Source organism: Asterias amurensis, chromosome 3 (genome assembly GCF_032118995.1).
Source record: "Asterias amurensis chromosome 3, ASM3211899v1".
NCBI lineage: Eukaryota > Metazoa > Echinodermata > Asteroidea > Forcipulatida > Asteriidae > Asterias > Asterias amurensis.
Genome location: NC_092650.1, coordinates 12900544 through 12918471, shown reverse-complemented (window position 1 = coordinate 12918471; position 17928 = coordinate 12900544). Strand labels below are relative to the sequence as shown.

The 17928-nt window shown below is 37.7% G+C and overlaps 1 protein-coding gene across 1 annotated transcript in view; it reads left to right on the top strand.

The window, feature by feature from the left end:
- LOC139935174 (uncharacterized) overlaps positions 1–17928 on the top strand; it is a 56038-nt gene that overhangs the window by 26772 nt on the left and 11338 nt on the right. Inside the window, exons 2-3 of the mRNA XM_071929646.1 lie at positions 8390–8812; positions 12999–13121. Coding sequence (XP_071785747.1) covers positions 8390–8812; positions 12999–13121 — 546 coding nt within the window. The remainder of the gene's footprint in view (positions 1–8389; positions 8813–12998; positions 13122–17928) is intronic.

Sequence of the window (17928 nt, the reverse complement as noted above, 5' to 3'; positions counted from 1 at the left end):
TACCAATAGTGTCCAGTGTCTTTAAACCAAACAAAACAGTTCAAATCAAGATACACTTTCCCTTTAAATGAGTCTTATACCGTTTCCGAATTAGCTGCCGTGGCTTTGGCTAGCTTACTGAGTTAACACGCGTTGAACTCAGCATCCATATCATCCAACAGCCAAAGCCGCATCCATTGTCGCCAATCCAGACGCGGCTTAATTGTGTCTCAAGCTATACCTCCTTGCAAATTACTCTTGTCCCAAATAACTTTTACTGATTTAGTATTGTAATTTCACTCGACGTAGATTTTGATTAACAATTGAAACATATCCATGTTGGTTGGTTTTTCCTTGACAATTTGTAATATATTGTTTTCATTTGCCCATTCGGTCGAGAACTTACAAGATAATGCAGAAATTGAATGTTTGTATGGGTGAAATTGAAGAGAGAAACACGAGCGTGCCCAGCTTGGAGCGTGCCTATCTAAGATGATCATGACTACCCTTGTTAGTATCTGTTGACATCGAAGTTCTTCCATATTATACTGATGATAAGGAATGAAGCGTGGAAATTACACTGAATAATTAAGGTGAACTTCGTAGATGAGGAACGAGGATTGATTTATATGGCTTGACATGAAATTGTCCGTCAGACACACTCTGGGCTCGTGGGAATTGGATGCTTCGGGAAAAACAGGAAAACTCATTGGAATAGTGACGCGTGACTCAATATACTTTTGGTTATCTTGGAGTTTGTGGCTGCAACTGTCCCTATGTTACGCTGTGTTTAAAGGGTTCGTCACAACTAGATCTAATTTTCGGAGTTGCAGAAGTTGCAGGGTTTTTATTTTCTTTCGGAATTCAAGTCTGTTATGGAGCGAAACCAGTGGAGAGCCATTGTCTGAAATGCCCGAGTTAGCTCGATGGTGAATTATGTAAATATTAGTCACAAGCAGTACAAAGAACATCAGTTAACAATGATTTAAAGGGGATGTACTTTTTCCTAACAAAAAACACAATGCCCACAGATTTACATTAAACTGACACAGTTTGAAGATTATGATAGTAGAAAGCTTCCCTGAAAATATTACTTACTGAGGAACTGTAGTTTTTGAGAAATGAGTAAAAGTAATAATTTACGTCTCAGTTTTAGCATGTAAAAACGTATTAACCAGTTATGCTATGGTTTGGTGTAATATCATAACTGGTTAAGGGGATTTTACATGCTAAAATAATTTTGGTCTCAAGAGACCAACATTATTTTGTGACTTGTTTTACTCATTTCTCAAAAACTACACAACATTAGTTAGTAATATTTGAACTGAAGCTTTCCACTATCATTATCTTCAAACCCGGTAAGTTTAATGTAAATCTGTGGACATTTTGAAAAAGTACCCGAATCCTTTAATTGTGATTATGTATTTTCCTTTCTGAAACAACAGACTGTGTCATGTAATTTGGCCCTAGCTTCTCCAGTACAAAAATACCTTGATTATCATGCAGGTTTTAGTTTTAGGTGATGCCGACACCCTGAGAAAACAATGGAACAACTTAAATTCATAGAAGGCATTTTTAATTTCCGTCAAGATTGAATTGTACGGTGGAAATTCAATAGTTAAAATTTAATTCTAGCTAGACACATATATTTTGGTTTCAAAATACAATTATCTCAATAATCTACACCATAATAATCAATAATTAAGCTTTGTTATTATTCCAAAATGTAATTATACAACTTGTTGTATAGTTGATTCTGCTAAGCATTTTGGCATATGGAAGTTTGTAAACAACTAATCGGCTCAAACAAACAAATAGAAAGATAGAAAAGAAAAAGAAAGGAAGATGTAGATGTTCCCTGAATAATAGAGAAACACATGCGCTGCTACAAACAATCGTAGGTGTCCTATATAATTACTGACTGATAATTACACATCAGCGAAGTAATCTAAACACTAGGGGTTGCTGACAGCAAATCTCGCCATGTGTTGAAAGCCGTCTTACGAAAGGTGCTATAAGGCGTTTTGGGTTACGGTGTTTTGTAAGCTTGAAAACGCGAGCCTGTAAGGTAAGCACTTCGGGAGACAGACTGGGACCCCGTCTGCATCGCTGAGAAAATTTAGAAGGTGACTCGAATCTTGAAGAGTTCTATTTGTAGGACTATATTGTATAGTTCAAACTCCATGGTTGAAAATAAAATTAGTTTTCAAAGAGCTCATATAATCCAACTGCGTGTTCGAAAATTCAAAAAGGTTTCGACTGCTAATCTGCTTGGTCTTTCGGTTGAAATGTAGTTTTTTTTAAGCGTATGCCTACGTCTTAATCAATCAAAACCCAACGACGTAAACTCTACTCAGAAAATCAAACTGGTAAACACAGAAATGTAAATAGGTTTTTAAAATAAGAAAGGCAAGTATGAAATAATATTCTAATTTTTACAGTAACCTGTGACATTTAAGGAGTTAGACGTAAATGAAACACTTTACATGATGAAATATGAACGAACAAACTCAGTCAGAAGAGGTTTGAACATGTTTGATTCAATGCATCCAACCAGAGAGTGATCTTGATTTGGTTTTCTTAACACGGAGGCATTAATGCCTTTTAAAACGTTTCATGCAAAGGAAAATTGTTTGCCATTTGCAGCGAACTTTCTTTAGGCCATAGCCACGTAATCAAGTGTAAAAAAGGTGTTGAAAAAAGCACAATAACATACCCTAAGCTTCTGAGACAGCGGATAAGTGTCATGTCCTAGCTTATACATTAAGTTCATCTTTAAAGACGCTGGATACTATTGGTAATTGTCAAAGACCAGTCTTCCCACTTGGTGTATCTCAACATTTGCATAAAATAACAAACCTGTAAAAATTTGAGCTAAATCGGTCGTCGGAGTTGCGAGATAACAATGAAAGAAAAAACACCCTTGTCACGAAGGTGTGTGCTTTCAGATGATTGATTTCGAGACCTCAGGTTCTAAATCTGAGGTCTCGAAATCATAGCCGTCGAAAATTACTTCTTTCTCGAAAACTGTGTCACTTTAAAGGGAGCCGTTTCTCACAATGTTTTATACTATCAACAGCTCCCCATTTACTCACTGCCTTTAAAGCAAGATTTAAAACTGTTGACCTTCCTTGTTTCACTTCATAAATTGATAAAAATCACGTCATGTGGGAACAGTTTTGATTATTTCATGTAATGACCTGAAACAAAAATAGGCTTTTTAATCAACAGACAATTATTTTAAGTTCACCCTCTTTGGTTTTTATTTTTGTTATTATTGTGTTTCTGGAATAGGCCCACCAGCACCTTCTGCTGTGTTAGGAATTATCCTTGGTTTCGTTTTGGTGGTTTTATGATGATAGCCCATGTTGTTTTCATATTGCCGTATATGTACATCATGACCTTTTACGTTAGGCCTACCTCGGAGACCCGGAATTCCTTGCAAATTATCCAACCATAAATAATTTAGCCATGGATTCTAGGTTCATGAATTTTCTTTCATATATAAATAGGGGCCTATAGCCTTTTTGGAGCTGACAACGCGGCTAACTCCCTTGCCAATATATTCACAGATTAAAAGGGATTCCACTATACTTTTCTTCTTCTTCAGGTCACACCTTTAAAAGCTGAATGTTTTGGATGATAAAAATGTGCAGATGTTATTTGTATGAACAGGTTTCGTGCCGTTGCAAAGATGTTGTCGTTTATGCATGATCGAAGCCTCGTCTGGATGAACAGTCAAGGGAAGATCTACTGATGGAATATTCAATTCATACTCACTGCTCTGCTTAAAACAACAACATCATCTACGTACATGTCTACCTCTCTGAAACGGTTGCCCCGAAAAACAACATTTACATTTCTTGGCCTGTCTCTGTATGTAGAAGTCTTTATTGGTCAGCATAATTTGTTTTTATAACATCAGTAATGGCACGAATGCGCAAAAGTAATGTCACACAAGTACATGAATAAAATGATGAAAGATTCAACTGTTCCATCGGGGTGGGGGGTGGGGGGTTGGGGTTGGGGGGTACAAATTAATACTAGCGGTACATCTTTAGAATGATCATAATTAAGTTAACATTAAAGACAGTGGACACTATTGGTAATTGTCAAAGACTAGCCTTCACATTTGGTGTATCTCAACATTTGTATAAGATAACAAACCTGTGAAAATTTGAGCTCAATCGGTCATCGAACTTGCGAGATAATAATGAAAGAAAAAAACACCCTTGTCACACGAAGTTGTGTGCGTTTAGATGGTTGATTTCGAGACCTCAAGTTCTAAATCTGAGGTCTCGAAATCAAATTCATGGAAAATTACTTCTTTCTCGAAAACTATGGCACTTCAGAGGGAGCCGTTTCTCACAATGCTTTATACCATCAACATCTCCCCATAACTCGTCACCAAGAAAGGTTTTATGGGAATAGTTATTTTGAGTAATTACGTACAGTGTCCACTGCCTTTAAGTTGTGAGTATTCATTTTGGTTTTTACCCATACACTGATGTGTTTTAACACTGTATACTCAGTACTTTCCCCAATTCCCTTTTATTCACAGGACTCGGGAAAGTACTAAGTATACAGTGTTAACACACATCGGTGTATGGGTTAAAAAACGAAAAAATTATATTCTTTATCCCCGATGCAATTTTAACATATCTCATATTAAGTTGTGAACCAAACGCAAATCATTAAACAAAATCAATTTGTGATGGTATGCGATTTAGCAATGGCCTAGAGGCAGTCCTCATTTTAAGTGGGGAAGCTAAAAATCATTTACCAGTAATTGACCAAAGAAAATCCTTACCAACCAACGTTTCCAGATTTGAAATGGATTTCTAGTAGCTTGATGGTTTTGTCATCTGGTGTATTGACAGAGATTCATTTAGCTCATCGTGAGGATCAGCGAACATGGAACAAATAGTTCTTGAAATTGTTTGTTTGTACAGCCAATTTTTTCTCACTGTCCTTTCTCTTAAAGCCATATACACTTTCGGTACAGAAAAAAAAAAAGTTCACAGATTTACAAATAATTTACAGGGTTTACAGAAGGTAATGGTGAAAGACTTATCTTGAATTATTATTCCATGAAATACTTTACTTTTCGAGAAAACATTAAAACAATATCAATTCTCGATAGCGAGAATTACGGATTTATTATAAACACATGTCATGACACGGCGAAACGAGGGGAAACAAGGGTGGGTTTTCCCGTTATTTTCTCCCGACTCCGATGACCGATTGAGCCTAAATTTTCACAGGTTTGTTATCTTGTATATAAGTTGTGGTACACGAAGTGTGGGCCTTGGGCAACACTGTTTACCGAAAGTGTCCAATGGCTTTAAGCCGTATTCGCACTGGATTAATATTTTGGGTAACTTAACCATGACGCACAGGGTAACATTCCGACGGGTTAACTTTCCCACCGTCAGCACTTTTATTTATTTGACTCGGGTAAACTTACCGAGACCGTGGGTAAACTATCCGAGCTGGCCCCCTGCGTAACGTTGAATAGTTCGATAATCACGAAAATCTTATTCTTCCGAGACAATACATGTCAGTTTCTTCGGGTCACTGACGGATGGGAGATTTAACCGCATTGGACTTTCTGGCTCGGTTAAATTGACCTGGTCAGTCCTCCTGGGCGCATTTGGCTCGGTTAAACTACCCATTCGGGTCGGGTTAGTTACCTGGGAGGAAAACTTCCTGGGCTGTTCACATTGGACTTAAAATGGGTAAGTTACCCATTGGCTCGGTTAGTTTACCCAAATTAAAGACAGTGGACACTATTGGTAATTGTCAAAGACTAGTCTTCACAGTTGGTGTATCTCAACCAATGCATAAAATAACAAACCTGTGAAAATATGAGCTCAATCGGTCGTCGAATTTGCGAGATAATAATGAAAGAAAAAACACCCTTGTCACACGAAGTTGTGTGCTTTCTGATGCTTGATTTCGAGACCTCAAATTCTAAACTTGAGGTCTCGAAATCAAATTCGTGGAAAGTTACTTCTTTCTCGAAAACTACGTCATTTCAGAGGGAGCTGTTTCTCACAATGTTTTATACAATCAACCTCTCCCCATTACTTGTAATCACGAAAGGTTTTATGATGATAATTATTTTGAGTAACTCCCAATAGTGACCACTGCCTTTAAGTCCAATGCGAACAGGGCTTAAGATGAAGGCTGTATTGTGTTACGTCACCCGATCTACAAAAGAAAATGCAATACGTTTAAATAGAATGTTGATTTTAAAACCAGATATTATTTCACTACATTGAATAGGAAGCCCTTGGCGACATGAGTCAAGTTCGTTCTTTCTTCTCTACGAATACGCTATATTTGTTAACATGTGCCCTATTTGCAAATAAGAGGGCAGATGATATTGAGTTACAGTCAATGACAAGCAATATGAGTGCCTTTGTTGCTGCTTTTGAGTGTGAGGATTTGACGAACATAAAGGTTATTGCGAAACGCTTAGAGCGAAATTCACTGAAAGACCAAACAATGAGTTATTCACCATTCACGGATTGTTAACAAGAAACCGAACAAACGTCTTGTAATTGCAGTTTCTCAGCATTTTCTTTTCTCTTAAAGGCAGTGGACACTATTGGTAATTACTCAAAATAATTATTAGCATAAAAACTTACTTGGTAACGAACAATTGAGAGCTGTTGATAGTATAAAACATTGTGAGTAACGGCTCCCTCTAAAGAAAGAAGTAATGTCTCACTAAAATATTTGAGCCGAATTCGAGACCTCAGCTGTGGTCTAGAATTCAAAAAGGCACACATCTTGTGTGACAAGGGTGTTTTTTAAATTTTTTCGACGACCACTTAAGTTCAAATTTCCACAGGTTTGTTATTTGATGCATAATGTTGTACTACAATAAATGAGAAAACTGGTCTTTGACAATTACCAAAGGTGTCCATTGCCTTCAATGAATTGAGTTACGGTTTCAACTTTAAAAATATTGTTTGTCTGTTCTCGTGAACAATAAATTATTATGTGATGGTTTTCTTGAATAGTTACTTGATGCACGAGCCATAGGGATATCATGCTCTGATAAGCAATTGACGACTACGAGTTTCTGATCTTCTAATAGAGATCTCATGCAAACGTGGAAACACTTATACAAGTCTCTACTTTACATAATGGTGTAAAATGAATCTGTAGTTAGTTTATACCTTTTCTGCGCGTAATTCAAAACATTAAGTCTTTGAACGTTGTCTATATACTTTCCAAAGACAATTTGTGCCCGTCAAAAAGGTTGAGTTTAAAGATGCTATGTCAGATTTTTTGGCCCCAAACATTAAAAAATAGATTTATTTGAGTGAATGGTATTTCAAAGAGTATCACCCGCTCTAACGAAAAAAAGTTTAACTTTTACTTTTAATGGTCAGGAACCATGACAAAAATTTAAAACGTTTCTTATAAAACACATAAGAATTGGTCACGTGATATATTGTCGGGATCCCGACAAAAACTAATTTTGAGCACTTTATTTCACTGCTTGGCGGACTTTTTTGAGCAATGGCTCAAATGAAAGCTTGTAACTTTCTCGACCCCCATCCAAATACATATTGAATTTTAAATCAACATTAATTTGGTCAAATCGGCCAAAAATCTGACATAGCATCTTTAATGACACTTTGTCTTGAATAGCGTCAAAGATCAACTAAAACTTCTGCATAAATTTGAAGGGTATCAAACACAGTGGTATTGTATATCACTTTAACGTGGTGAAGTTTTCACCTTGACTAAACTATCGGAAAATGATCTTGTATAGCCCTTCTGTAAACATTGACAATTTGTAGCCAATAAGAATAAAATCTTTGTCATTTTGTTCCAGGTCAGATTCAATTTACATTTTCAGCTTGAAAAAATTTTTATTATAGAAAACGTTAAATACTGGAGAAAAAAAAACCCGCTGAATGCTTATTTCTCACATACTTTGCTACCCTCCGTTCCCAGATAAAACCGGACCTCTTCAAATCCCATCTCAAAACTCACTTGTTCACTCAATCTTTTTTGTAATATTGTATTGTTTAGTTTATCTGTTGCTTTCTATTGTATAAATGTGTTTATTTGTTTTGTAAAGCGCATTGTGAGTACTTGCAGTAATGCGCTGTATAAGCATTTCTTCTTCTTCTTATTATTATTAAACCATGGAATTTTCTTCCTCCATGATAAAACCATCCCTCCATGTTGATATACTTCTACCCTAATTGGAACCACATTCTCCCAATGGGGCTATATTATTTCCAATCAGGATACCCCCGGGGTGACACTGACGCCTTTAGCATCAATAAGTTTCATCTTGGTACAACGCAAACGGAGGTTAATAATCTACACTGTATAACTATCATTTCATAATAATAATTTCAAGTTCTTTTTCTTTCCACAGTTCCTTTTGTCGAGTACTGCCCCCAGCCAGGGTGTACCATCTTGGACGATCGATCTGGTGAATTGAAACTCAACTTTTCTGAGATCACGTACTTTCGACAATGTGCTCTGGTTTTTGCTGCCCCCTATTACAGAAATCAAGTCTTCCTTAGACTGGTCTCCGACCCTGAGGACTGTCATGGGTTTTCGTTGCATGTGTATGACGGCAGAACTTACTCCACAAAGCATGAACTCAGCATCGGTGGTATTTGTACCAAAAACACTAATTCTTCCGTTCCTCATTCCAAATTCCGGTCTTTCATGACGAGTGGCCGGGAATTTAGTATGGTGCTGGAGAAGAAAAGGGGCGTAGCCCTTGGGGAAAAAAGGGTTGTGTTTACACTGTACTACAGGGTCTTCGACCAAGAGGAACACTTACTTCAAGGTTTGTAAAAAGTATAACATTCAAAAGAAATAACTTGAAGATGTGGAGTTGATGTTTGGGCCTATTGCACATTATAGTTGTCATAAAGACACTGGACACTGTTGGTAATTGTCAAAGACTAGTCTTCTCACTTGGTTTATCTCAACATGTGCACAAAATAATTAAACCTGTGAAAATTTGAACTCAATTGGTCGTCGAAGTTGCGAGATAACAATGGAAGAACACACACCCTTGTCACATGAAGTTGTGTGCGTTTTAGATGGTTGATTTCGAGACCTTAAGTTCTAAACCCGAGGTCTCGAAATCAAAGTCGTGGAAAATTACTTCTTTCTCCGTTTCTCACAATGTTTTATATCATCAACCTCTCCCAATTACTCGTTACCATGTGAGGTTTTATGCTAATAATTATTTTGAGTAATTAAAAATAGTGTCCACTGCCTTTAAGAATAGAAAATGATCACCCATTAATTTTGTTCGCTCTACGAGGTTTGTTAAGCAACATTTAAAATTTGAGTGTTATTCACTGGAAACGTTTCTTATAGCGTCCCGGGCCTAATCGCAGCTGAGAATTCGCTGAACGCTATTTTATAGTTGGAAACGATACCTTTAACTTTGTTCCTTATCACCGATTTACTTGAAGACCCCGAATAGATACCAATGACAAAAACACTGACGTCATTTCTATACAAAAATTTCTCCCCGAAAATTTCGTGCAAAATTTCATGTTTCTGTGACTTTCTCTCTGAGCCGACAAATTTTACATCAAATTTTGAGATTTTATCCATAAAATGTTAACACGTGAGTGTAGCTACTAGACCTCCCAGGGATTGTGCAGACAATGACCTGGGACTGAGAACTACAGAGTCCCCAAAGGGACGTGTAAAGAAAAAGAACAATTACATGACAAGGACATGTACCTTGCTCCCTTGAAATAATGCTTCGAGTGTACGAAATGATTTCCAGGGAACAAAACATTTCCAGGGAACGCAACGTTTTCTTTTCTTTGTTAAACTGTTCTGTTTGCTTTTCTTCACATGTCCCTTAAGGAACTCCATAGTGAACGGCCTTAACGTCTTAACGACTGCCGTTTTCATTGTGTGTTCAGCATTGTATCGAGATATGCACTGAAATATTCTCAGCAAACTTGATGGATTTTCGGTGTTCCACGCACTATAATAATAACATGAGTTTTAGGCCGTTACATGAGGCAAACTTGCAACCAGCCAATACCAAAGAAGAGAATACATTTGGAGAAGTACTCTTGTGCTACAAAAGTAGTATTGTTCTTTATAGAGTGACTTTAGTTGGTTGCTTCCAAGTTTCCTGTCAAAATTGTCTCGTTAGGACCGGGCCTTTTCGTGCAATTTCTTGCTACCTTTTGCTGCATTAAAGCCATTGGACACTTTTGGTACAGAAAAAAAAATCACAGATTTACAAATAATTTACAGGGTTTACAGAAGGTAATGGTGAAAGAATTCTCCTGAAGAATTATTCCTTGAAATGCTTTACTTTTTGAGAAAACATTAAAACAATATCAGTTCTCGATAGCGAGAATTGCGGATTTATTTTAAACACATGTCATGACACGGTGGAACGTGCGGAAACAAGAGTGGGTTTTCCCGTTATTTTCTCCCGACTCCGATGACCGACTGAGCCTAAATTTTCACAGGTTTGTTATTTGATATATTATAAGTTGTGATACACGAAGTGTGTGACTTGGACAATACTGTTTACCGAAAGTGTCCAATGGCTTTAACAGCCGCTTAGCGCACAGTAGTCATTGCTCTTCCTATAAACCCACAGTGATCAAGAAGAGTATCAAATTATATTTGGTTACAATCAAATCATAATAAGGTGTCAATGAATTCTACGATGAGGATTGTATAGCTGATTTATGCTGTCAGGCAATTAAACGACGGTGCGCTAAATGCACCTAGGAGCGTCACATCGACACATGAATATGTTGATTTTTGAAAAGTATAGTGTTGTTCGTAGGTGAGTCATTGGATCTAAGCTGACACCACTTGCCATCGTCTGGGGACATGTCCTTCACACGCTCCGTGATGTGTTGATGTCAATAATTCACGTGTCGTGAATTTGAAGTCTGATTGTCGTGAATTTTAAGTCTGATACACGTGCCACGGTAAGCTCCAGCAACGTTGTCAGAAGAACTTTTCGCATAAACATTAAGTTTCATCTTCAAGTTCAACAACTAATATAAACCAAATGTGATTTATTTCACCGTACTCTTTCTACATCCATCGATTTTGAATCCTGAATGGTTGACCTCATTTGATACCGCAGGAGTGCATGATCACACGGTCAGGATGGCGGATCAGCCGTGGGAGGTTGATGTTGATATTGACAATCACAAACAGTCTCCTGACTATGACTAGAGCAAGCTAGTCCAGACGTTGAGACCAATTCAGAACTGACTCCGCGACAGTACAGTTAATTACGATCCTATAAGCTAAAGTTGAAGTCCAGTCTATATGCTATACCACCCGCCCTGGTAATAGTTAAAAAGCAGGACAGTTCTTTTCAGAACTGAGAAGTCTCCTGAACCTCCGATTATCTACTCCGCGGCAGTAGAATAAAGCGAGACAGTTCTCTATAACAACTATACCTGGCAAGTAGATACACACATGGTGTTACCGCAAACCAAATATACATAGACAATCACAAACTAACAACCTCAATCATGGCGGTTGATTTAAAGGATTGGGGTACTTTTTCAAAATGTCCACAGATTTACATTAAACTTACAGGGTTTGAAGATAATGATAGTGGAAAGCTTCCCTTCAAATATTACTTACTGAGGTGCTGTAGTTTTTTTAGAACCGAGTAAAACAATGTCATGAAAATACGTTTGTAAATGCTTAAAATAATTTTGGTCTCATGAGACCATAATTATTTTCATGACATTGTTTTACTCATTTCCCAAAAACTACAGCACCTCAGCACGTAATATTTTCAGTGAAGCTTTCTACTATAATTATCTTCAAACTGTGTAAGTTTAGTGTAAATCTGTGGACGTTGTGTTTTTCGTCCTACAAAAAGTACACACACACACACACCCTTTAATTGAACTTCTAATTATGTGCTTCTTTGAAACAGAATCTTTATTGTGTGGCTTCAATAATGCTTTGCTACCAACAAAAACATTAACTTAGTACAAATCCTCGTATTATATCCATTCACATTAATCTGTTTTGTTCTCAGAAAAAGTTCAAGCTCGACAAATGCAGGAAAAAACTAAATGGAAAAAAAAAATGCGATAAAAACAATTTCTACTTTTGTTTCTTTGCCCATCTTTATACTGATGCATTATAGCAGAACAAGACAAATAACATAGTTACGCAATACAGGGTAGTCCGTTAAAGTCATCTTGATACCTTTTTCATTTTATTTTTTTGTTTTTATGCCAGACATCTGACAGCTCGGGACCTTTCTTGTATGTCGGTCCAGTTCACATGCAGATCATCTTCCTAACCACATCTCAACAACAATTTGTTTTCAAACTGTACAACAACAGAAAATGGACTGAACTTCATCCCAAGTAGATTCCAGCTGATTCCTAATGTGATCTGCATTGATTTCAGGCGGCGTGGGACACAAATTACCTCATCTTGACATTGACCGAGTGGCAGTAAAATACATACCGTCTAACGCGCCGTGACCTCGGATTACATAGTTCACCGCACACGCTTTCAGAAAAAAAGAACACCACGTCAGGTTTTTCTCTGTTGAAGTATTTTGGGAAAACAAAATCTGTGAAACCTTTGATTATTATTAGTTTCACAATCGCCGACCTTGAACCTTTTGGGGATCTCACAAAGATTTACTGAATTTGAATGTTTATTTTTGGCACACATAATTGTTTAAGGAAACATGTTTGAAGCATAAATTTTAGAGGAGGCGTTACCAGATAGGCCTTAAATAATCACAAACAGGCAACATATTTGAGCTACAAAAGTCGTTTATGAATTTGAAACAAGTCCAGTGAATATTTTTTTTAGACGAATCGCAAGACTGGATTTTCTCTTTGCTCATCAGTCGGCCGTGTTTATCAGTGTTCCAAACTAGTGACAGTTCTAGTTTAGCCAATACTCAAAATCAGTATTGTTTTTGATTTTCTTTGAAACAATTCTCAAGTGTCATTTTTTTTCTTGTTTCATATCCACAGAAATTTGCCATATGTGCCGTGAAAACCATACCCGGGAGTCGGAGAATAGTGTGTGTGAGGGGCTAATGCCCAACTGTACGGGTATTGATGCTGTGGTCAAGGGAACATGTCTATCTGAATATGGTACGTATCACCTCATATTATGGAGTATTTGAATGTTTTTGAAACAGCGTAATCAGCGATTGGTAAACCTGAAACTTGTTTTGCTCGACAGCGACAATATATGGCACGGAGACTCTGCCGGAGCCACGACCGGGCAACAAATTTTTCCTGCACTTAAAAGGAACACATTCCCTTGGGTCGGTCGAGTTGGTCTTTGAAAAGCGTTTGTAACCGTTTGTTATAAAGTGCATATGATTAGAAAGATATTTTAAAAGTAGAATATAATGATCCACACAAGTATCACTTGAAATTGCGTGGTTTTCCTTTAACCTCGTCGTCACACACGGTCGGCCATTTATAAATGGCCGACCGGAAATCATGGCCGACCGTGTTACTTCGCAAAGTAGAAGGAAACTCACGCGATTTCGAGGCAGATGTGTGTGGATCATTGTATTCTACTTTTTAAACATCTTTTTAACCATATGCATTTTGTAACAAACGGTTACAAAGACCAACTCGACCGATCCAAGGCAACGTGTTCCTTTGAGAATTACGATCCTCAAAAATTAATAGCTTTCTTAGTTATTCCCTTTTGAATCAATTTATAAAAAATACATGAAATGAAACGCATTTACGACAAGGCCAATTTCGTAGTGCAGACAGGCAAAAACAATTGTGGCCACGCGACGGCACCCGTAAAAGACACGTTCTCATATTATTATACCATTCTCAGTGTACACAACTTGATATAAGATTCAAATGCTCAATTTTAGTGACCAGTCAACATGTACACAAACTCACCCAACATTTGAACGCGATTTGGTTGAGTCTTGCTCTTTTTTCTTCTTTTTTTCTTATGCAAGTCGCCTGACACACAATTCAAGGTGTGGGCTACAATTTTTGTTTCCAGAGGCAGTTGCCACCTACTCCTAGGGCTGAAACATGGTTACAGTCCATACAAATGTAGGCTGGGGTATCATCAAGAAAGCACTACCTCCCCAATGTTATGCAGCAAGTGTCACGACCGGGATCCGAACCCACACCCTGCTGATCAAACACCAGTGCTTGAATCCGGTGCTCTTTAACCGCTCGGCCGTGACACTGCCACTGCTAGTGATACATTTTTTCCCTTCTCTCCGGGTACAAGTTTTACACATGAATCCTTGTGGGAGCATTCTTATTTGAGGGACCCCATGCATAACAGGACTATATACATATTGACAATTAATCACACTGGTAATTCATGAAATTATTTATTAATCGAATTTTGTAAACTGGGTCAGTTAGTACGTGTCTGAGCTTCGAAAGCTCATGGCTGAGAAGTTCGCTTTGGTACCCCTCTGAACAAAACAATTCAGGAGGACTAAATTACTATGCTAAGGCATGATTGGCAGTCGGTATGGGGAATTGTGTTTAGCACAAACCGATTTTGCCGACCGTAAATGCAGAAACCTGTTTCAAGGCAATGAACACTATTCGGTAACTACTAAACATAAATGTAAGCTATTGGTAACGAGCAATTGAGAGCTGTTGATCTTATAAACATTGTGAGAAACGGCTCCCTCCTCCTAACGTAGTTTTTGAGAAAGGGGTAATTTCTAACTCAAATATTAAAAGACTTCAGGTCTGAAGCTTTTCATTATGCATAAAAAGCACACATTGTTCTTTCATTATTCTCTTGCAACTTCGATGACCAATTGAGTCTGAATTTTTACAGTTTTGTAATTTTATGCATTGGTTAGGACGCATGGTCTTTGACTGCAACTAGGTTCGAGTGGCTGGTATTGGCGGTAGCGTGACGTGTGGCCTCATTTTAGGTTACAATGGTGACGTCATGCATGAATTTTAAAGAGAGGCGTATGTATTATTACTGAATGTTTCCAGTGCATTTAAGTTATATTGCGCTCCATGAAGCTTGATCTCTGCTAGTCAGTCCAACCACAGTTGGATAACGAAGTAACGGTGTGAATACTCATGACATTCATCGGTTAAAAATAATCTGACATTAAAGGCAGTGGACACTATTGGTAATTACTTAAAATAACCATTAGCAAAAAAACTTACTTGGTAACGAGTAATGGGGAGCTCTTGATGCAAAACACTGTGAGAAACGGCTCCCTCTGAAGTAATGTAGTTTTCGAGAAAGAAGTAATTTTCCACGAATTTGATTTCGAGACCTCAGATTTAGAATTTGAGGTCTTGAAATCAAGCATCTGAAAGCACATAACTTCGTGTGATAAGGGTGTTTTTTCTTTCATTATTTTCTCGCAACTTCGACGACCGATTGAGCTCAAATGTTCACAGTTTTGTTTATGCATATGTTGAGATACACCAACTGTGAATGCTAGTCTTTGACACTTACCAATAGTGTCGAGTGTCTTTAAACATTAACTACTGAAGGCAGCTCCATATGCAACTAAACGCAATTCACTTAACCAATTAAACAGGGGTTGTCATTGCAAACATACAACATCGGTCTATAGTCATCTACATTGAATTTTGCTTGCTTATTGGAACTATTTTTACATTCAGAGGAAATGTTTGTGACTCGTGAAGAAAGCGAACATTCAGAGAGATTTCTGTTAAAGGTTTCGTTGGACGTCTGCATGCATAGAGAGGTCAAGTGCGTCTGGACTGGCACTGGTACAAACATGGACCCATGCCCTTATAGGACAAGTGTTATTGATGACAACAACTGCCATGAAAATGGGAGAAGATACTTCGTTATTGTGTTCTGAGACATTTGATGTATTACAATAGAATACGTAAAGGTTAAAAAAAAAACAGAATAAAAGAAAATTACTCTTAGATAGGCCCTACGTCTTTTTGTTTAAACTAGTTTTGTGTGTTTCTTTTTACAAAATGAAGACACATTATACAAGCTCATTTTAGATCTGAAGCCATCTCTGCTCATCGTGCATTTCAAATTCCCTAGAACCTCATGGTGGTTTCATCTTATCTTGGAGCAACATCCCTAAAGGTCTTCAGAGACATAACAAAATATGAAGTATGTGAAAGTGTCAGCGCGCTCGTCCCACGTGGCAAGTGCAATTTGCCAACACAAGATCAGGTTCGCCAACAGCTGTGTACAGAAAAGATTTCATCTGTTACAGTATGAAAGGTCGCGCCTAGACTTGAAGTGCTCAACACTGTTAATACTGCACCAGTGTGAAACACGCCGTCTGAAAACAGACAAGCCAGATTTCTTGAAATCAAAATTCATGAGCGGAATCAGGACGCTTGGTGGGCGAATATAGGGTTAGAAGGCCACCGGCACCACACTATACTCCGATGTACACGCGGCTGTATGCGGTTGTCTGTATTGATTTTAGTGTGTTTGTGTGGTATAGATTGCTAGACAGACTTGGGTGTACGTGGGCATGCGTAATTAGAGGCCTTAAGACGGGGGTTGCTAAACAATCTATTTTCTTTGTAATATAGAAAGATGAAGGTCAATTCTTTGATTAAGTGTTGAAAATTACAGTGTTAACCTTATTAGTCAATTTACCGTCTTATGTAGAAACTGAAAGATCATCAAGAAGTCATCAGGCAGTTGTCTTAGGCTTTAAAGCCATTGTACACTTTCGGTAAACAGTATTGTCCAAGTCCCAAACTTCGTGTATCACATCTTATTTATAATATAACAAACCTACCTGTGAAAATTTAGGCTCAATCAGTCATCGGAGTCGGGAGAAAACAACGGGACAACCCACTCTTGTTTGTTTCTGCATGTTGCGCCGTGTCATGACATGTGTTTAAAGTAAATCCGTAATTCTCGCTATCGAGAATTGATATTGTTTTAATGTTTGCATGGAATAATATTTCAAGAATAGTCTTTCATCATTACCTTCTTCTGTAAACCCTGTGAATTATTTGTAAATCTGTGAACTTTGTTTTTCTGTACCGAAAGTGTCCAGTGGCTTTAAGAGTGTGCATGGTTAGAAGAGTATTGATCACATACTTTTCAATATCAAATACAATTATTTACGAACGGTTAATCGCATTCTTAATATAGGTTTTCTCGATCAATTTCGGAAAATGAGCAGCCAATTTAACCACCAGCCTATTCTATTTCGCATGAAATCGAATGCTACTGAAAAGGGTCATTCGATTTCGTTTTATGACAAGTCAAATGTAATGTTGCGTTATTCGATTTAACAAAATAATCATTCACATTAACAGTTCATCAAAGCAGCATTCAAATTCGCAGACGCTTCTTGAGGCGTGTGTGTCACGAAAAAGAATGACGATTCGCTAAATTGAACAGAGAGCTAAAGGAATTTGACTCGACTCAAAACGAAATTGAATGGCCGATATCTGAATTTGAAACGCAGTAAAAACCGGAGAGGCAAAATAGCTTTTATTCGAACGCATGAAAATGAAATTGGCTGCTTATTTGCCGAATTTGACTGAGAAAACCTATACTTCAGTGTGGTGAACGTGTGCTGATTCGGAAATTGGGAACATTTGCTTCCCCACGTATATTGGTCCACGTACATGTATATTGCCTTGGTTTCACGGTACTGCCCGGTTTCCACCCATATTGCCTTTTGGTTATACTGCCCTGGTTTCCATTGTGCATTTAGGTTTCCACGTTATATTGGCCTGATTTTCACGTATATTGCCCTGGTTTTTCACGTATAGTATGGGAATATTGACTGCTATGGGGGGCATAGTTAAAATTATAGGCCCAAGGTGATGTCAAAACCATGACTATGCCCGAAGCGAAGCTGAGGGAATAACCATGGTTTTGACATCACCGAGGGCCTATAGTTTTAACTGTTCCCCGATTACCAAGCAGTCAATATTTCTTTTATATACCGAATAA